The 22,227-nt window shown below is 35.2% G+C and overlaps 1 protein-coding gene across 10 annotated transcripts in view; it reads right to left on the bottom strand.

Moving 5' to 3' along the window:
• Nucleotides 1–3,593: 3,593 nt before the first annotated feature.
• The window catches only part of LOC131774850 (gamma-aminobutyric acid receptor subunit beta-4-like), a 28,707-nt gene continuing 10,073 nt past the window's right edge, over nucleotides 3,594–22,227 (bottom strand). For 3 of the 10 annotated variants that reach the window (XM_066173098.1, XM_066173097.1, XM_066173099.1), the window contains exons 2-12: nucleotides 15,824–15,957; nucleotides 14,225–14,331; nucleotides 13,051–13,130; nucleotides 11,356–11,423; nucleotides 10,128–10,345; nucleotides 9,462–9,544; nucleotides 8,980–9,123; nucleotides 7,929–8,143; nucleotides 7,101–7,253; nucleotides 5,873–5,974; nucleotides 3,594–5,284 (exon numbers count right to left, since the gene is read on the bottom strand). In XM_066173098.1, the coding sequence (XP_066029195.1) occupies nucleotides 5,030–5,284; nucleotides 5,873–5,974; nucleotides 7,101–7,253; nucleotides 7,929–8,143; nucleotides 8,980–9,123; nucleotides 9,462–9,544; nucleotides 10,128–10,345; nucleotides 11,356–11,423; nucleotides 13,051–13,130; nucleotides 14,225–14,310 (1,404 nt within the window). In that variant the 5' untranslated portion in view covers nucleotides 14,311–14,331; nucleotides 15,824–15,957 and the 3' untranslated portion in view covers nucleotides 3,594–5,029. Of the gene's footprint in view, nucleotides 5,285–5,872; nucleotides 5,975–7,100; nucleotides 7,254–7,928; nucleotides 8,144–8,979; nucleotides 9,124–9,461; nucleotides 9,545–10,127; nucleotides 10,346–11,355; nucleotides 11,424–13,050; nucleotides 13,131–14,224; nucleotides 14,332–15,823; nucleotides 16,260–20,847; nucleotides 20,957–22,227 lie in introns of those variants that run through there. The other 7 variants (XM_066173095.1, XM_066173096.1, XM_066173102.1 and 4 more) reach the window with 5 other exon arrangements.

Here is a 22,227-nt window from a genome sequence, read left to right as displayed (position 1 = left end):
CGCTATCCACCGAATAGAGAGTAATCCGATAGATAGCGTTATCAACTTTTATTCAACTTGAAAAGAATTAAAACGTTTGATTATCAAATGACTTAAATTAAGTAATTCGAAGCGAATGAAAAAATCAGGAAATTACCAAACCCAGTGGGTTTGTTAACTTTAAATATCCCTTTGAATCAGTTTAGGGAATGCGACGTTTTTTCGAGGCAAAGCCGTCCAGCTTATTCGTTTGTCTATTACCCTAACCAGTTTGCTGGATAATGTGTGGCTATTGCCGGGACAAACTACATGCTCATTACAACCTGAGTTGAAAGAGTCAAGAACTTCTTATGGCTTTACAAAGCATTTTATTGCACATTTGGGTCTTTCTACAGTTAATATTGATTGTACAAAATCAATTTTACAAAATCAATTTACAATAAGATGTAAACAATAAAAATTAGCATTAATCTGAAATCATTTCAAAGAGGAAAGTTCTCATGGACATATGAATTCACAGCAAACTCTGCTTGGGTCAAAAAGACTAATACCGCCTGAACATTTACCACCGCGGCATCTTAAAGAGACCTCTCGGGTGTGGGGTGATTGATATTTGCATTTAAAGACCCAATCCTTAGGTCCGCAACTGGAATTCCGACGTAAAGAGTCTGGTCGACATATAGAAAAAGCTTGGACAACTACAAAAAAGAAAAAGGAAAAAATTTTTATACAAACGGGGTTGATAATGATAAATGTAATCATACCCATAATCGTGATAACATTAAAAGAAATATTGATAAAGATGATAGTAAAAAAATAGTTATAATGTTAAGCGAAAGAAGTAGGAAAATGTGATTAATACCTAAATATCATCATCATCATCTTTTATTTGCCTTATTTACACAATACAAAAAATTTATTATCGTCATTGAATGTGCGCATCACAATTTTTCTTTCTGTGCTACGCGTTAGAGTTGCGTCGTCAAAATATGCAAAAACGGGTAAGTGGTCAGATAAATAATGCCACTAAAAACACTCTGGGCAAGGTTGTTGGTGAATATGTTGTCAATTAGCGTCGCAGAGTATGAGGTGAGGCGTGTTGGATTGGAGATGAGAGGAAGAAAGGCGTGTGAAAATAAGCTGTCAATAAATTCCTGTGTTGAAACATGATGATTGTATTGGAGAAGGTCTAGGTTAAAGTCTCCCACCACATAACAGTGTTTATTGTCTTTAGAAATTTGTGAGAGAATATTGCTGAATTTGTCAATAAACATAGCAGTGTTTTGATTTGGTGGTCTTTACACGCAACCAACAATAATATTGTTTCCGTGGGGAACAATAATTTCCAAGAAAAGTGACCCAATTACATCTGGATCTGAAAATTTGCATTCTTCGAGAAGTTTGTATTCAAGGCGGTTCTGTAAATAAATTCCAGCTCCGCCGACTGTTTTCGATTTACGATGGTTGGAGACAAAATTGTATCCTGTGATATTTACGAGCTCTGCAGTGCAATCAGTTAGCCAAGTTTCTGCCAATAATCAAACTTATGAACGAATAAATGAATGAATACAAGAAGAATTAGAAGACATCCTGTGGCGATAAACAAATGGAAAAGGAGCATTTCAGTCACCAGAATAAGCTTTTCACTCCAACTTTGAACGAATTAATTTTGCCAAAGAATAAAAGGATTCTTGACTGAAAGGAATCAGTATAACACATGTCATATGACAGTGAAAATAAATAGTTTGCCGTCATGCCAAAGTCATTTTGTTGCGATCATAAACCAGGCCAAATGATAAAAAAAAAATGAGAGTACAGTCAAATATTCACACCAAAAACATATCTCCCTGGATTTTACGAAGATTAGTGTATAATAATTTTTCTTATTTGCAGCACTTGACGAGTGAAAGAGGGTTTCAATGAGGAGGGGGGATCAATGAGGAGGGGGGATCTAAAACACAGTTACAGCCAAGTCCATTCCGAGATTAAAAAAAATTTTGTAAGAGTGATAGCGATACTATGAGAATTGGACTGCACATAATATACATGAAACAGTCTAATATTTTATCACATAACAGATATAAAACATTTTTACGGTTAACTTTTCATGACTAGCAATTGAAAGTTGTGAACTTTTACGCCTAACGGCTTAATTTTTGGCCGTTTTATGGCCACCAGTCAAGCCTTTTTTTTTTTTTTTTTACCAAGGGAAGCTTTCAAACCGTCAACCTTAGAAGTTCTTATCATTTTAACAACGCGAAACATCATTTTTTAAGTAAAGCAGTCTGTGTTATTGTTAGTTGCTACAAGGTAAAGTCAAATGTTTATGGACAGAAACCAATTTGATTTCACTTACCACGATAGGAAGATGTCTGATGGCATAAACATGCGATGGAGACCAAAAACAGGAACAAAATTGAGCCCTTTAGGAATGATGAGAAAAATATTCAAATGTCATCTGATATCAGTGAAAATTGCAATAATGAAAATCTCTTGCTAATGTGCAGTAAAATCCCAGTTGTATCGCACCATTTTTCTTGCTGTCATGATACGTGGAGTCAAGACTTAAAGTCACTTCTGCTCTTCCTTCTTCACTGTACTGTCTTGTCTGGTGGCTTTCTAAATTTTGAAGATCATACGCCCTAGTAATTATTTCATAAAGGTCGAAATCTCCGCTATTGCTGAAGGGGAAGGTGTCCTGAAATTTGATTCATGCGAACGTGGTTCCTTTTGTGCTCACTGACGTAGCAACATTCCCTTTAGCTTAACTTCATGAACAGAACAGGATGCTTTTAACTCTAAATTTAAAGCACTTTTGTTATGATAGTTCGTCGAAGTACAAGTAAGTCATAGCCGGTTTTGTCTCGTAATATTCCACTCCACGTATAATGTTGCGTGACGTCCATATGTCTAAAAATATCCTTGTCAACGATTGCAAACTGTTTGGCATTTAGTTTTTATCGTCAGAGAAGTAGGGCCAAAAAGAGGTAAACTCTGCGTAATAAAAGTTAGACTGCGAGATATATCGTTGCACCTGGGGAGCGGAGAGAAAATTGTAAGGTGCTGAATGGCGACAAAATTGAAATTGATAAGGCAAGAAAACAGATCAATCACAGTGAGTACGCTAAACTGGATCTGTCTCTTACCTAAAATTTCTCTCTGTTCCGTACTAATGACATGTTTTTCACTAACAACGCAAGAAAATGGCACGGAATGTGATCACATTATATGTCGGTTGTATGAAATTAGTTTTTGGTACAAAGAAACCATATGATAAAAAGTTTCGAGGGTAAGGGAACACTAAACGGGTGCAGAGGCTGAAAAAAAATATAGTTAGTTTTTTCAGTAGCTCGGACTGAGGCTGCACCTAATTTTGTAAAATACCAGTCTTCCTTTACCCGTTCCGTCTCTGAAAAAAGAAATACGCTAATAACGATCTGAACTTCCTTTAACTGAAAAATATTGTCTCCTTGAGTGCAATTTTTCGGGATAAAAATATTGTAACATATAGAAGGTTCTACATACTGCACTACAGCTGGATTCCGCCATATCCATATCAAACAGGCAGCGAGCTGCTTTTGTTTTTGTTATTTAATTTATTGATATTTTACCAACTTCCTTCTAAGTTAAGTATAAGTAAACTATTTGGTCCTCACTAAAATAGCATACATCTACACTACTGATAATTTTTACCTTATAAAAGTCTCGCTCAGTGCTTATGCAAGTTGTGGCCTAATTGGCGTTGCGAAATTGACATAAATTTTACTGAGTTCAAAATATGTTTTAAATTCATGCTTTATACGTGGATGGAAAACATGGAACAGCTTAACCTATTGACCCTCAGCCACGATCAGTTCAATGTTTCATCTTATACTAAGTTACATTGCATTACTGAGCAGTTGAGTGACCAGAACAGAGGCAAAACTGGAAACACTTGCGACGTACTCGTTCGTTTCCCGCGCTTTATGCAGCTTGCATGTCAATTATTTTGGTTCCTCGCGATTTTCTCCTATTTTTTTATTGGCTGATTTCTTTAATTCTGGTGTTAAGATACGCAATCGCTAGCACTACCTTATCCCGAGGAAGAACATTTCGCCGCTGAGATCAAGAAAATAACATAATCTACGAGATGAAAGATGTCATATTACCATAACGAGCACGCTATAGTTGCTATCTTTGTAATTTTTTTCGCAAGTCTTCAACAAACGTCGCTCTCACTTAAATGCTAATCTAATACCAGAGGCTGCTTGTTCTAAGTTACTTACATTTCATGCTTGCTTTATCAGTATTATTTCGGTAATAGTTGCTTGCCTATTTAGTGATTTTTAGGGAAAAAACCGTGGCAGTAAGAAAAACATTTCAACTTGCAAGATTCTGCCTTTTAAAAAAAGAAGTGTCAGACTGAGATATAGAAAGGTTCCTCATTATATCTATACCAAAGTTATTCAAAGTTCATCATTATCATCATCGCCTATAGATTGTATCATGCGTCATGCATCTCACTTCCCTACACTCTTACTTCAGTCATGCAAATGAACAGTACTGAAAATATAAAACATAGTGTACGTTATAGCAACTGAATAGATTAAGATTTTTACCAATTTGGGAGGATAATGACAACGGTAAAAGAGGTTACATGTGCTCTGTCGTTTGAAAGATTAGATGGGGACTCTCAATAAGGTAACTGTATTTCAAAGGTCCTTATTACGTAGTCCTTACCAAAGGTCAGCAAAGACATGATCTGAGCAAGAATTTCTTGCACAAAATTAATATCTCCTTTAAAATGTATGTATGTGATCACTGATTATTTTCAAACATTTTGCGAACTCGCACCAATCTTATATTTTCCGATCATGTTGATACATGTTTGCTGCATTGCCCCAAAAGAAACAGCCATAAAAAATCCCTTGACATATGAATTATGTCCAATCCGGGAGTCTAATAGTGTTAGATGTTCTTCCATCTCTTAGGAGACGTCCTTGGCTTTCTGCTAGATTTTTCGATAGAAAAATAAAAAGAATTTCCTTTGATGTTTCTCCTAGGTCTTATCTTACAGCACAACAAACTTAAGCCAATATGTCACATTAAAAAGGATGAACATGATGGGAAAGAACAGCCTGGCATAGTCATCAATGCAATCCGGATCAATGAGGTCGAGACAAACTGTTCTTGCCCTGCAATGTGGAGTTCTGGGATAGGTCAGCGGTCTGTGCTCCATTTCGGAGGAAGCATGTCGCTTTGCCTTTGATCTGTCACACAGATGTGAGCTGGGTTTCTTAGCTTTGTCACTGAATGCACTATAACTCTAAAGGAAGAAAGAACTTACTCAGAAAGGAAGATTATAACTTCTGTTGGAGTTCCTTTTAAGATTCGTGACTTCTCCGCTAACTTTCGCGGGGAAAGTGTTTAGGGCACGTTCCTTCTCCAACTTGAACAAGATTTGTAGTTATCAATTGGTCTGTGTGAGGAACGGCAGACAAACAAAAGTGCTTGTGCCACTGGGGAAAAGGCTCACTAATTGTTGACTACTTGTACTAAGGAAACTAAATCCGAGCCAGTTCCAAAACAGTAGCACAACAGCCAATGATAACAAAGTGAGGAGGACTTTTAAAACTTAGAAAGTACTAACGAAATTGTGTTTGGAAGTGTACTTTTTTCCATGCATGTCTAATTCAGTGGAAAATTATATCCAAATAAACGCTCTTAATCAAATAACAAAAACCAAAAACGCACAAAAACTAGGAGAATATTCTATTGGATACTTGTATCTTATACAGCAAAATCGTAATTACAATGTTGAACCCTTTAACAATCAAATGAAAAATCGCGTTTAAGGAGTTACGACGAAACTTGATGGGAAGATTCGCCTCAAGAACGAATGCAGTTGGTTTACCTCAAAAAGTTCGTAATCATAACCATGGCTCTCACGAGTATTTTTGCTTGTGACGCTACCATTCATCCCATGCTTCCGCGAGCTATGTTGCTTCTCTTCCTCCTATAGAGCAATAACACACACACAATCATTTTCATGAAAAATATCCTCAGCTATCAGGGAATCTATATTCAGCATTTTGTAAATTTAATCTGTTGGATTTGACCACTTCGGAACTAGTTCTGAGATGAACGCTCTTTAAATTATAAGATAATTTGTTTCATCAGCTGAGTTGATAAAAAGGCTAAAGTAAAGAGTTGGTAAAGATGATGTTTCGAGCGTTACCCTTTCGTCATTCGTTCTAACGAAGGGCTAAGGCTCGAAACCTCAACCGGCTTAGAAACTCTCTATAGTGGCCAATTTACGTGATCAATTCATTCAATAACATTGAATTATCTTGTGATACTCTCCGCCGACAAAGCATCAAATTTTCTTTAAAAACTTGCCTTTAGTATTCTTTTAAGTACAACCTGACTTAGTAGTGCTTCATGAAAGAATCCTCATTTAGTGTTTTTGGCCCACAGAAGGAACTGCGCGTGTAATCCTCAAATTCTTGACTATTTGTTTCGTTCGCGTTTTTTAAAAAGACCACGGCTGTGTTCTTTAAGTGCAAAAGATAATTCAAAATTGTTCTTAAATCAAATGTTAGCTAGACTCCTTAATACGTTTACATAACCAGGTTCTGTCATTCGGGCATAGGATAATCAGTGAGTGAAGGATTAAATTGATCTTCACTGTGTTTTGCTATAGAGGAAAAATTGATCATGGAACGCGGGACATTTGAACAAAAATTATCTACAAATTAAATAATGTTAAACTTGTAGACAATAAAAGACGAATTGATCTGGTACCAATAATTGCAATAAAGGAAATTGCGCTTGAGGATAAAGCCCCATGTCAAAGGCAAATCTACAAATTCAACCTTAAAAGCAAAAAAGGAGTACTTTTCTATTATCAGCTGAGTCGATAACACAACTTGGCTACCGGTACATAGCTTAGCTTTGAAACTCTTAACGGTGGCCAATTTACGTTATCAAGTCAGTTGACAATACCAAATTACTCTGCTATACCATACCACCGACGCAGCACCACAGTTTCTTTAGAAACATACCCCCTTTGTTCAATAGTGGAGTACGTTATAATTCTCATTTTAAGGAGTAATATATTTTTTCTAAATGTCTCTGATTACCGCTTCCTGGATCTCCTGCTCAATCATCAGCCTTCTTAGTCTCTTATTGTGAACGTTCACGATCCAAAGAACGAATGTGTACTCAACTAACACACCAAACACAAACAGAAAGCTGCCAATGAGATACCAGTCTATTGCTTTGACATACGAAACCTGAAAAAAATAACAGTTGGATCACACAAAATATATCTAATGATAACACTTTATTCATAAGCTATCATGATTTCTACCCCTAATCAGACAGAAGTCATATTTTTTCGCATTTGCTCTTAAATTTGACACTATAATACTCTTCATGATATCGTTAGCAATCATTTCTGTACATCATTTCGTAACTCAGCCTCTCATTCTGAAATGTGATTATTTCATCTATAGGTAAGATTCATATGTATTTGCCTTCATTTCCAACGATGTATCTGCCACAGCCTTACTCATGAACGATTACGTGACGATAAAAAATTAATCATCATGTCATTCTGCTCATATTCATGATGACAATTACATACATAAACATAGAAGATGGACCGAAAGTAAAGACACCAATAGTTGTCATGTCTACCTGTCTGGATAATTTAATGTTATCAACTGAATTGATACAAACTTCCGTTTCGAGCGTTAGCCCTTCGTCAGAGCGAATAGAGGAATTGTGGGTTGTATGCGTGTTTATATGGGGAAAATAGATTTACGTTATTGGTGGGAATATGATAACGGGAAAACAAAAATAAATTATATTTGTCTGCCTGTTTGTCTTTTTCTTTGTTTGTCTTCTGTCTTTCTGTCTCTGGCATTTTTTGTTACATATTCAGTAAATATTCAGCAGCTTCTAACCTTTGGCATAGCTGTATTCAGCATATTTAATATCGTTGTGATAGTTAACACGGAAGTTATTCCGAGGGCAATGCGAGCAGCAGTTGCATCAGGAGGGATACAAAATGATATCCAAGATAAAATAACAATGAGTGCACAAGGAGCATATATATGAATAAGAAAATATCCTGATCTTCTGACAAAACCAAATGAAGCGCCCAGTCGGGACCAATTTCCTGGTGAAAAAGAACACATGGTGAGAAATTCTCAGAGTATGGGGAAGGCTCATCATCATTTGACAACAGTTCTTCTAGTAATTGTCGATAATAACGTTGATTGCCTGGAAACTTATTTACTTCATACTGAAGCTATTAGAGAGTCGTAAAACCACATAAAAATTCATTAGAATAGTCGATAAGAGCAGAGAAAGATATCAAAAGGATTCCATGAGACCGAAAAGTTAAAACAAGCAACGCTTATCGCGTGGAAAAATACGGATGACCAATTTGGGATTTTTAGTCTGAATAGTAAAGAAAGCGACGCAAGTTTTCTGAGCCAATCACACGGCGGAGTAAAGCAAAACCAAAGCAATAATAACAACAACGAAGAAGAAAGAGGAAAAAGGTCTTATAGTGAAATAAAGAGAATATATTCATTATATATTTTTAACAAATGGGCAATTTTGAAACTGAGCGTCGTTTGATCAATGCTGAAGCCTGGAGAATAGGGGAACCATGAGGTTTCGAGTAAGCTCGGTATTACTTTCGACTCTGAATTGAAAATCGCTTGATATAGTCAGAAGACACAAAACTTAAACCAGCTGCAGCTTGCTTACACTAAGGTCTGCATGGCCATTATGCTTGAGAGCGAAATTCGTTCCAGCTTTCTTTCGCCAGGCTATGTGTGGATACAGCGACAAAACGACTGAGAACAATTACACATTCCTCATGGCAAACAAAACATGGAGAAATGTAGTGCTATAAAGAGTTGTTCTCATAATTATTATAATCCCTTCCTCTGAACTGCATAGCATCATAGTTTAAAGTTTTCTGAATGATCAAAGTCTACCCACCTGAGTAATAAACTGTGAAATAACTTTTGGTCGAGGCGCCGGTTAAGTTATACTGGGGCATATCATCAAGCTTTTTATTGACTGCTACTCCTTTGTCCGTTCGATTCTCCCACCGGTATTGCATGTTATTAGCATTATAGCCATCTGAAATATTACAACAACATAAGATGCTTATAACAAAACAAAAAGCACACTCCCAACCGATAAGATACTCGGTGCCCCAACGTTTTAGCAGATGTCAAGACAAGAGCCTTCATTGCAATAACGGCTCCTGAGTTAAATTGAAAGCGGCCTCCTTACCAGGGATAATTTATGTGTTACTGATACCTTTTAAGAAAGGCACATTTGGCAAGATACATTTGAACGCTTTTTGTAAGAGGTATTAAAGATCGACTGAAAATAATTTTTTGGGAAAGATGCTGGTATTTTGAAGTCGAATAGATGTTCGAGAACCTTACTTGTAAACGAAAACACATACTTACAGCTCTCGATGTTTAAATTACAATGTTGTTGATCAAATGGAAATAGCCGCAGGTCCATTGGACAGCTTGCTCGCACAGTGACTCTGAAAACCAAATGAAAAAAACTTTGAGGAGGACGTCAAATGAATACGTTTCTGTGATCCAAATACTCTCTGCATGTACAATAGCTACTTCGCAGAACGAATTCATACTGCTCACGCCCATATTTTCGATTGTTTTAAGCGCGTAAATTTAATCATGGAAGACACAAACGCGTGATAAAAGTTTAAAATTCTGGTCAGTCCACTTGCTCTTTGTCTCAGGGATTCGGAGCACATTTCCTCCGTCCTTATCTATCATTAGAAAAGAATTTGAATCTAAGAAATCTGTTTTTTTTAAGGCGTAAGACTTTTGTTGGTTTAATAGCTCGCCGACTTCAAGATTTCTTCACAAGCCTGGACAGATTCTTTGATCGACGAATGGCTAATACAGGTCTCCGAGAAGGCGAAATTAAGCTTTTCCTGTAAGTCAGAGACTTTTCAGTCTTTTGAATGTAGTGTCCTCGTGTACAAAATAGTTCAAAACTCTAAAAATAAGATCCAGAGGACCACAATGATGCCATCTATCGATCATCGATAGCTTCAAGTCAGATCCAACAAAGTAAAGTATGACAACTTTGCAGTTTACCTTGCATTGTAATGGACTCCCCCATCTGGCGATATGGATAACAACTTATTGACCATGGTAACTTTGTGGAATTTTGAACTTTTGGAATTTTCAAAGTAAGTGTCTGGAACCCAGAGTTTATCCATCATAGTATTACCAAGTGCCAGTGTTTCATTCCAGTCGTGGCGTAATCGTGGATCTGTCCATAGCTGTCTTAAGAAGAAGTCCAGTTTATAATCCTTGAAAAGTAAAAGACAGGGGCTAAAGATCCAAGTAATGATGCATCCTTCAGATCAAATTAATTCGGTGGACGAAATGGAGGCCAAGCAAAAAGAATGCTGAGCTTGATCCGTGTTTCCTCTCAAGACGGGGCCATCGCAATTTTTTGGCAAGACATTCTATTCCCACAATAAAGGAATGGATCATGCCCAATGCGAAACTCAAACGGAGTTCTAGTGATAACCATTTTAAGCCTTTACCTTCTAAATCAATTTGAAATAATCAAATTCGCATGCAATCATCTAGATAAATTGATTTTAAGTTATTTCTTAATAATCACATAAGGAATAAAATTATTTCTGTTACTATTTTTGTATTCTTCGATGTTCATAGTCATATTCTATTTAAATCTTTCTCTCGTTACTTTTTCAATAATCATCTTATTTCGACTTTCAATTATTTTAAGGGACATGAGTTCATCAGTTTTATTACTGTAAAATGTAACCCTCAATAAATTAAGTCTACGACTACTATTGCTTCTATTACGGTAGCTCTCTCCACACAGGTGTATAAATGAGTACCTGGAAACAATTATCATTCATAAATATGCCGAGGAAGTCTGAAGTGCATGGAATACGTAACCCTGTTCGTTGGAAGGTAATTACGAAACATTATGCTAAGTTTTCACGTGCAATATCTCTGGATGACCCTGCTGCTTCGATTTTGGGCATTTCAAAAAAAAAATACCAAGTCAGTAACTTTCCAGGAATTTTCGACCCTCCCGCCTACCCTTTGCATTTGCAGCTAACGCTTTCCCACCAAGCTGCTCGTTACCTCAGCCACAATCTTTTCCCATAACTTGACCACGCCAGACAATGAGCGGCATAAGTAATTAATGAAGATGGTTTAAAACCCGATAAATTTGAAGGTCGTAGCGTATATCCTATAAGGGGTAACAAAGATTGCAAAATAACTTTGAAACCGAGATATTGCTCTTACAATAAAATTTATACAATGAGATCCATCCTACCATGTCAACAACGTTGATGGAGTCGATGGATAATACCCACAATCCAACGGTGATTACAACTGGTTCACCTGACAATGATATGATACATAAAATAATGTTTGACAAAAAGCATATAGCTCTCACTAAAAATCTTTTGTGACTGAATAGTTTAATGGAAAGTCTCTTTTGGTTGGTGAGTTTAAAATTAACGGTGCCATTAGCTAAAGCAATTTTCAGTTGAAAGTTAAAAGTAAGCAGGGATTGCTTTGTTTTGCTCTACTTCGCACTGTGATTGGTGCAGAAAATTCGCACCACTCTCTCAACCAATTAGATGGAAAACTGAAACCAATTAGGACTTTTTCCCGCGTATTAGGCAGTTCTCATTGGCTTTAACCTCCTGATTGGCCGTTGTGATTAATTTGTTGATATTTTTCCAACACTCAATCAAAAAGCACCCTAAACTCTCAGAATTACTAGCATCTAATTACTGTTCACAGCAATACCACTAAATAAAACATTAAGGTCAGGAGAATAACGGAAATGATTTGCAACTTAAAGAGTCACCACGACTCTACCTAATACATTTCACTTTAAAGCTTTTTTAAAGTAGAAAAGAAATTATTTAGACTCATGGCTAATATTTAACCATAGAGGAGTTTTCTGTGTTAACATAACCTCATCTCAACACGAGGGCGTTGAGAGAACTCGAAAACGTTCTGCAAACCCTCCGTAACGAAGTTGAGGGTTTCTATGAAAACTTTGAGATTTTGCCAAAGCCTCTGGTTGTCTAGACGTGGCTATGTAAACACGGAAAAAGTTCCACCATGCTATTGTAACATATTTCTCAAAAGTAACGAGGCTTGACGCCACAGCCTTGTTTATATACTCTAATGTAAACACGCCTATGAGAGCGCGCATACTATCTTAAATATTTTATTAAGTGTCATGGTTATGAAGCTAAATCATTTTTTACTAACTAGACAGTGAAAAAGTTTCAACAAAATTTCAGTCACGTGGAACGAAATAACAAAAATAGAAATATCCCGTTTATTTATACAGTCACTATGCAAATGAGAAATTTAGATGAAAAATAAGATTAAAAAAACCGCGTTCGGTTAGGGAGCTACTAATCTAATCTGCAGCGTGGCTGCTTCCAGCTTTTATTTCGTCCGGCTTTCATAACTGCCACAACAAATTTGAATACACCTTCTTACCTTCTTGTAATTGATGAAGAAGGTCAGGGCAGAAAGTAAAAATAAAAGAAAGTCCATTTAATAAAAATGAATTAACTATCGGCGAATTATGCATTTAAGTTCCATTCTTTAATTGCAAATAATTGTCTGGTTTTGTATTTCTTTTTTCAATCCACAAGATGACCGAGTGTGCTCTTATCAGAAAAGAAGGCTTAAAAAAATCAACTTATTTAATGTGAGCATTCAAGCAAACCTGTGTTTCAGTAATTAATGACTCGAAGTAATATCTAGCGAGCTCGTTAGACCTCTCTTGTTTCCTTGAAACGTTAATGCAAGTGGTTAAAATAAGAACTTCTCAGAACTTTAAAATGAATATCTAAAACAATTGAAAGTTACAGTAAGATCACAATTGAGCCATGAAATAAAAATGAGGTCGTGTTAACGGCATAGTCAGATATATAGCCGATGAATTAAGAGCTGTCTGCTAATTCATCAGAACATAATTCAAAGCTGCCTTGCTTACCTCCAAAGTTTGGCCGAAGTCTTTTGTCATAGCCTTTTATGAGTTTGTTTAGAAGGGCTGTCATATCATCTGCCGTGCGTCTAAAAATATTTACATTTTAAAATAATGAGTTCAGGTGTTTTTCACTTAAATTTTCAATCTGTTTAGAATTATTGTGTCAACAACCTGGGGTTGATTTATTCTAAGAGACACCAACTTTAATAGAAACTGAAAACCTAATGATAATTTGTACATCTTTGAAAAACGGTAGCACGAGAGTTGAGAAGGCTACCGCTAAGCTGGGCTATTACAACTTCATCGCTCCGAGATTGAGAATTCTAGAACGACATAACGACAAAGTAAAAGAAGAGCTTATAAAACATTAATCATAACTTATAAACTAAATCTTAATCTACTGAGGAACGATACAACTAACGTGGCCAGAAAACTTGATAAAACATAAAATTTTCTAGAAGCTGACCGTAATACCAACACTTATCAACACACTCCATACGATTTTGAAGTAAAATTACGTCTAAAGATAAACTTACATGGCGGGAAAAATGGTAAAATGCAAATTTTGACGGGGCAAATGTACTCGACATGTTTTTAGTATGTGCATCATTAAAACTTATTTGAAACGCTGCCATTGTTCCCCGCTTAACTAACTAAAAAATCGAAACAAAATGGTAGAAACCGAAAATTAATGGTAACATCTGAATAAAGAGGTAATAAGTCAAACTCTGTGGAAAAAGCCACAAACAATTTAAAGTAGACTGATAGTGCAGTATTATAGTATTACATTGTAAAAATCGTTTCAATTTACGCGATATATTAGATATATATGCGTTCAAATGTTACTTTCTGTTTAAAATGACTTCTTTATTTCAGTAGCACCAACTTTATTTTGCTGTAGCATGTCAAAAACGTGGAATTCGTTTTCAAGACAGATAAGTAGATAAAGGAAAAAACAAATAAGTTTGCTTCTAATAAGTTTGTGGTTGTTTTTACCTATTTATTTACTATTGAAATACGTTTTCTGGCGACAGAAAGGGTTATAGCGCACTAGATCATATCCACATGTATTTTGCGCTATATAAGTACTAAATTATTATTATTATTATTATTATTATTTCATGAGGCTGAATGCTTGGAAACATAGACATATGAAAAAATATATTGAGTCTTTTCTCACCTTGCATTCGAGTGGGCGACACTTAAACACAATCCCGCGACCAAGCATGAAATGAACCTCTTCCAGCTTGATTTTAAAACAGCCATGTTTGATATTACACTAAGATTCTTCAAGATAATGGGAAAGGTGAAGAAAAAGTTAGATGATATTTATCCACAGTTGGGAGGGATGTGTATGACTTGTTTAGAAGTAACATGTAGATCTTATCTAATCGGCAAAAAAAAACCTTTGGACCGAATGCTGATGATTGTGATCACGTGGTGCGTGGGTGTTATTGTCTGGGTCGTCACGGCAACATAGTCTGGCGTACGTTAACGAGGGATAATGCAATTATTTTCTCACGAGTGTTCAATAGGCCTAAGGGGATGAACTTTTAGGTTTAGTTAGATAAAGTGCATTTGTAAAAATCATTTTTAAAATGGAAAATCTGAGGGAGGTTTTTCATAAGCTGTACCATTGAGATAAGTTAAGTTGTTGGATCCTTCATAACCAGGCTAAATTCATTCCAGAAATTTTCTCATAACAACAGTTTCAAAAACGTTTTAGTTTGAATTTATTTAAGATTCTTAAATAAAATAAATTTTTAGGAGAATCGTATATAGTTATGAACACGAAGGTAACCTGTGTCTCACTTCTTAACTTTATATCTCCTTTCTCCCTAACATGGCCTGTCATATTATCTCGGTGTAAAAATAATTTTTTAGGAGAATCGTATATATTGATTTAAACGAAAGGTAAACTGTGTCTCAGTTCTTATTTGTTCATCTCCTCTCTCTTTAATTTGGCTCGTCAGTTTACTTCGGTGTAAACTATAGCAAACCATCGAGAACGTTCCTCAGTAACTAGATGTAGACTAAACAATGTCACAGTCAGACAAATTAATGACTCGCCTTAAAGGGGCTTAAAATGATGTTTGTGAATTTTTATTTGCAAACTCATTTGCAAGGTTTCTAAAACAACTAGGATATTAGAATACAACGCCTTCCAAAAAATATATTTTTTGGTGAAATAATTTCAACAGGTTGTTGCACAATATTTCAAATCTGTTCAAGCTCACCTATTACCATCGGAAATTACAATCTTTCGCGTGATCCTTAGTCATCTATTGCTAAGCAACAAATACTTTTAAGTGAACGGCAGATCTTGAATTTTGAAAGTCTTCTAAAATGAATAGTACGACCGAGATGAAAGACGTCAAGCGAAGAACAGCTGATTGTATAAACTTTATGGCACTGTGCAAGTTGACTCTATTCGAAAACGAGGTAGAAGTTTCGTTTCGTTTATCGAATCTGTATACGACGGGGCAGATACAGCAGGATACGACAAAACTGATTTTGTCTTAAAGATTAACATCAATGAGATGTCTCTGAGAATACTACGCGAGGGCCCAAAAATCCCACAGTATTTGAATTGACTTGTTTTTCATATTGATACTAGTAGTTGGCCACAGTCAAATTAAATGATATTGCCACAGTGGAGTGATGGAGGGTGCATGGTGCCTCTAGTGGCAGCAAGGAGTTGCTGAAAATTATTGAGTAGAGCATGCCGCTCTGTTAGTATCACATAAAAACTATAATTCGCGCAGACTGGCGAACTCACCTTCAAAGAAACTAATCTTCCCAGTCACTTATGCCTCGGTCGAGGGGGACTTTTCACAAATGCTTACAGTCAGTGAAATATTGTAGCAGTCGATCTCTTTGCCTTTTAGCCGGTTTCCGTTTTCTCTTCAGAACCTCAATAAAAACAGATTTCTTGAAATCATTCGTCTCCTAACGCGTCTAGTTGTTATCAACACGATTAAGCCTTTTCATCACACTGTTATCCAGTGCATAATCTACAAATACAAAATTAATGAACAAACGTCTATTATTCAACGATTCTTTGGTTGGTGGAGGACATATTAGCGCAAAGCATTTGCTAATGAGTAATTTAAATTGCGTTCTCTTGTTAACAAGCACTTAAGAGAAGTCTTTAACGCCTACTTTGGCGACATAATGAAGGAAACAGCTGAAGACGTTTGCTACTTTTCTCTATTTACGATGTTCATACGTTCTAGAAGGAGGCTTTTGATACAGATTTTAATAATGAACGAGTTTCTATGCCTGTTTTTCAAGGCCTAATCGGCTATTCTAATGAACTGACTAAGGCTATTTTTAAAAATCGAAGGCGATGTCGTGATGCATATTTCATCATATTCATAACATCCTTATTTTTTGCAATGTACAAAGAAAACAACACAGGTAATGGTGTCATTTACACTCGCAAAATATGCAGCTTACACCAGTCCTCTACATGCATAAAACAAATTATTTTATGTATCCAGAAAATTCCGCGAAACACCAAACATGCACTTAAAGCTCTTGACGATGCCCTGAAACAACAGTAAACCCTCACTTACAGAAAATACTTCGGTCAGTCTTTGATACTCTAGAGGCGTTTAAAATCTTATGTCTTTCCTATCATGTTTGTTAGACCTCTTCGCATTGAAATCTTAAAAAAAAAGGATGATGTTTGAGACTTAAAAATATCAGAGGGTATGAATTAAAACCTAGACAAACAAATTAAAATTCTCCTATAAATAATATTGGCCTCTTTTAAAATGTTGTCATTGGCAAAGTTCTTCTTACACTTTAGGGGCTCATTCATTAAACGTCCCACAACTTACCAGTGCCGTAAAGTTTTTTTTTTGTTTGATTTGTTTGCAATAAAGATCGAAACAACATGCGTTTTGGTATTCAAAAAGTATATATCAGGACATAAAGCCTGATAAAAAATTTTTTGAGGCATAGTTCGATATACTGTTCCTTAGATAGAGATCTCAAAATATGGTTTCAGGCCCGTATAATATCCGGGACTTTCAGAAGAAAATGATCCCGGAGCATAGGCGCTCAAATCCTAGACACAACCAGCAATTAGCTGTCTGTGGCCACATGGGGATGTATTATGAGGGAAAAAAAAAGACAAAGAAATCGTAGAATCTCGGCATTTCCATTCGAATTCTTTTATCTCCAACTTGAAAAAAATATTATGTTGTTTTTTGAATTTGTAATACATGCTTCGATCTGATAAACATTTACGTCTAGAAAAAAAGGAATGTATGGAAAAACCGCTTAAACTTACAACAACGAATTCGAAAGGAGTATGCATAATTAACTATGATTACCTTCAAAAATTAATAATGAAGAAGGAGCAGTAAACAATAACAAATGAATAAAGGGGGTAAGTTTCTAAAGAAACTGTGTTGCTGCGTCGGTGGGAGAGTATAACAGGTAATTAAGTGTTAACAATTGAGTTGAAAACGTAAATTGACCACCGTAAAGAGTTTAAAGGCTGACGTTTCAAAAGTTAGCCCTTCTTCAGAGCGAATGACGAAGGGCTAACGCTTGTAACGTCAGCCTATTAGCATACTCTTTACGGTGGTCAATTTACGTTTTCAACTTAGCTATTAACACTAAATTACCGTAAACAATAACAACGACCAAAGCATACAAGACCTCTTAATTAGGATGAAGATATTTTTTGTTGATGTATCCAGTCTTAGTGGTGGTTCTAGAAGGAGTTTTGTGGAGGCGAAATCGAGGATTTCAAAACAATTTGTGAAGCAAGATTTTTCAAAGTTTCCCGAGCTTTGTAGAATTTCGAAGATGTGAGGGTTCTTTAATCTGAAAAATTTATAGTCTTCGTGGTGGCTCTAGAAGGAGTTTTGTGGAGGCGAAATCGAGGATTTCAAAACAATTTGTAAAGCAAGACTTTTTAAATTTTCCCGAGCTTTGTAGAATTTCGAAGATGTGAGAGTTCTATAATCTGAAAAATTCATAGATGCTTTTGGACAAATCTTGATGAATTCCATGTATGAAAAAAACCGTTTGAAATGAAACAAGGAAAGAAGCATGCATAATTAACTATTATTACCTTCAAATATTAAAAAGAAAGAAGAAAGATGCAAATATCAACGATGACTAAGGCATACGTTTAGGTGCGAACAAAGACCTCTTTTAAAAAAAATATATCACTTCACAATTTTTCTCTATATGTAAACAGCAAACACTAGTGTGGTGGTAAGACCTTTATGAAGTGATTGACAGGACATGAGCTTTCCTTGGTTTTTTTTTCATAACCTTAGCTTGGTTAGGCGTCAGCTGATCTGTCTCCATTTTTCAGCTGTGTTGGTTCTAATGCTTTTGTATTTCACGTGATTACGTTGATAGGAGTTTTAACAATGGAGTATCATTTTTTTTCCAATTGAAAAATAATTGTGCCCAGATATTATCATAAGATCTTTCACTGGCAGCCTAAACCGGCATTTGGTTTTCATCTAGGTATCTAAGTCATTTGGATCACCAAACGGATAAACAATGAACTCTGAGACGAATAATAACTCAGGAATAAACTTTTATCCCTTAGAATACTGCAGGCAAATAAAAAAGGGTCTCTAAATGTTATTGATTAACTCTGTATTGCTGTGACCTGGAAATTAAGATCGTACATTGATAATAAAAAAAAAACAAAAAAACATTTTAAAATACCATAAACAGCTTTTGACAGCCTAGCATTCTTTTGAAGTATTTCAAATTTATAGCAAAATGATTCACTAAAGAAAAAAGATAGAATCAAACGACCAAAATAAATGAATCTCATTTCACAATACAAGCAAATGACGTCACCCTTCATTTCTTTTTTTAAACTTGTTATTTCGCTGATAAATAATTGTCTACTGACTGAGATATTATTTCTCTCGGAAAAACCGGAAGAGAAATTCCCCCGGACATATTTTAGTAGATAGTGCTTGCTTCATGAGGGCAGCCCTGGTAAATAATTTGCCTCTTTTGCAGTAACGCACAACATTACGATCCTCTAAGAATCGCTATCATTTTGGGATAAATATATCTCACTCAAAATTATCTAATCATTAATAAGTTATGCAACTTTCAGAAGGCGTGCATTCAAAGATCCAGGATTAAAGAAGTAAGCTTTGTTATCAAAAATTATTGTTAACCTGTGACCATGTTTTGGGAACAGACCAAACAAAAAGAATAAAATGTAACGTTGCTTTTTCGTAGAACAAAAATTAACAAAATTATAGAATATCTTCAAGTCAGTTAAAAATGCATTTAACAGCCCGGCGAGAGTAAACAACTTTTTTTAGAGTCATTTTATGGGTTATAATTTCCACTACTGTCATCTGTCGTCTTCGGATTTTAATTTTTATTTACTATGATTATTATTCAAAAGTTCCAATGGGATTGCAAGTCGGGTCCTTGATCTTTATTGTTGATATTTTCATTCATGATTAAATTCATTTATTCCTCATGACTAGACTCTAATAGTCGGATTGAATGGATCCATGGTAGTGTCGATCAAAAGAAAGTTAAAATCTCTCTGCAGTCGCTCAATTAAGTTAAAAATAATTTTTTATGTCTCTTTTTTGAATACAATTTATGCAAATGTGGGCTCATTCATATGTGACCCCTTATCTTCGTTTTCGTGAGATATGTCAAAAATGCAAGGATTCCAATTTTATTCACTCTTTTTTTTTTGCTCGAAAAAGTTAATAGACCAATGTAAAGAGAGTGATGTGCAGAGACCTCGCCACTACCAATAGAAATAATTTATGTTTTGATAACATCTTAGTTTAATCAAACGTTGCCTACTCCCAGTATGGGGTATTGAATCCTCACAAAGGTATACAAAGCCTTAAGAAGAGCTTATTTGGAACTCTCCTTGCATTTTCTTCATCTCATATTTATCAATTTTTTTTATTTTTCTAACCTTGAAAAAACCTACAGATGAAAAAAAATAAAAACCAAACATTTGGTTTTCGCCAAATGGTGACTGAGTTGGCAAACATCTTATCGCCTTACTGTTTTCACTATTAACATGCTGTCATATTCACCACCAAATGCGAGCATTTTCAAAACACCATGCGAGTCCCACTTACCTTCAAAAATTATTATTGGTGTTTCTATTTATTTTAAACTCATAGCAATCCGAATGAAAAAGACCCCGTGCAGTAAACTTTTAAAATCACAGTTTGAGAGAAAGTGATTATGTTTTTCTAGGATCATGTTTTGCTTGATTATATAGCAAATAATATTAAAAAAATTGAAGTTGACTCCTTATTTATAGCTTTGGAAAAAGGCAAACGCGGAAGCAAGTTGTTGGCGCTAATGCTTTTGAATTTATACGATGTACGCAAAAACATGCAGAGGCAGAATCCCGATGACTCCAATCCTTTAAGAGAAAAAATTTCCCATCGAAACGAATTTATAGTTATACGACTGTTTTCATAAACATAACCTTTGAAATATAGCTATGAAAGTAGTAGTAGTAGTAGTAGTAGTAGTAAAGAATATCTCTCAACCCAAGTGAATTATATTAAGTTAAGAAAACTCAGCTTACGCTTGCCTTTTGGGGGAGATCTGTAGCTTTGAAAAATGTGGTAAACATGGTTTTGCCTTCATAGTTTTAGTTTCTTATTTTGGTTTTGGCTATAGTCGACATGACTTATATTTATTGAAATTGGAAACTTCCATTTAGTCAATTTCAAACTTATTCTCTAAGAAGGAAATATCAAATTGTACTCCAATCATTAACCACCTTGAATTTAAGTGTTACTGACTTACCTGCTATTCACGTTTTATTTTTTACTCTTCTCCTCCAAATGCCGAATGAAAAGAAAATGGATTTTACTGAACGCATCAGGATGCCATTGTTATTTCTGTACTTTTTTTTAATTTCTTTCCCCGATCAAATGAAACAAATTAGTTTTACCTATAAACATAAACGATCCTCAGCTGTTGTTAAAAATATTGATTTGCATTTTAAATCAACCCCGCCAGCCACAATGTAATATCTTTTAAAACTGTATCTGACATCGGCTGTCTACGGTGATATCTTAAAAATAGCTGTAAAATAAAATGGTCAGCTATGTTAATCTAGCTCAATCATTTGAATATTTTGATATGAGAGAAAGGGAAAAAGGGAAACAATTTGCGATGTCGCCTTTATTGGCAAAAAAAAATTATACTATACTTAATACTTTCTAGGAAATATTTCACTGATATTGGACACAGTCATTTTCTTAAAATCTAGACGAACTATTCCTGAGGATATCTTTGTTTATCTACCTAAATTAATCAGGGAAAATTTTTCCTTTGAAAATAAATAGTTATTAATTTTCTCTTGTTTGCACAGAAACGTAAAATGGTGAACATATGTACGCAAGCTCTATGAAAATCTCACTGGAAATTTCATGTTATGTTCTCGGAGTGTCTTATATGAGAATTTATTAAGAGTTTATTGCATTTCATTTTTAATAATGCCTTGAACGCCCAAAAATTTTATTCACAATATGTTCCCAGGGTTCTAATAAACCCAAAAATCTTACATTTTCCATCGCTATTCAAAATTTAAAGGGCAAAGTATTTCATAAGCTGTTAAAACCGGAACACAGCGGATCACCATTGTAAAATTTGAAGTGCGATAAAGGAAATCTAAAAAACTAAAACACAAAAAAATTTCTCCCATCTCCCATCTTGCAAAAGCTCTTTTTTCTTTTCACATCAGCCTCACACGATAAAACAGTTTAGAATATTGATTACACCAATAGCCGGGTATCTCGTTGCCTGTGTTCATATTTATCTACATAATGAAAGTTTTGCGACCTTATCACGTGAAAAAACCCCTCTTTTCTTTCATTAAGAAAAGTAACAAAAGCTTCTTCCTAAATTATAAACCTTTATTAATGATGATACATCTATCCATATCAGAGCCTCTGTTGTAGTGCTTAGAACGATCTCAACATTTTAATAGTCCATGACGCAGCTATTAGCAAATTATGTACCTAAATTAATCTTTCTTTGAAAATGGAAGTTTGTTCCTTTCAAATTCAAGTTTTCTTTTCCAAAAATAAAAACATTATGTCAAACAATTTATATGATGATCAGTCAAAGCAAAAATATTAGCAATTCAAACAACCAGCTTAACGCGCTAAATATTCAGCC

The sequence above is a fragment of the Pocillopora verrucosa genome, chromosome 10, assembly GCF_036669915.1.
Source record: "Pocillopora verrucosa isolate sample1 chromosome 10, ASM3666991v2, whole genome shotgun sequence".
NCBI lineage: Eukaryota > Metazoa > Cnidaria > Anthozoa > Scleractinia > Pocilloporidae > Pocillopora > Pocillopora verrucosa.
The sequence above is the reverse complement of the archived record's forward strand: the minus strand, read 5'-3'. Positions and strand labels throughout refer to the sequence as shown.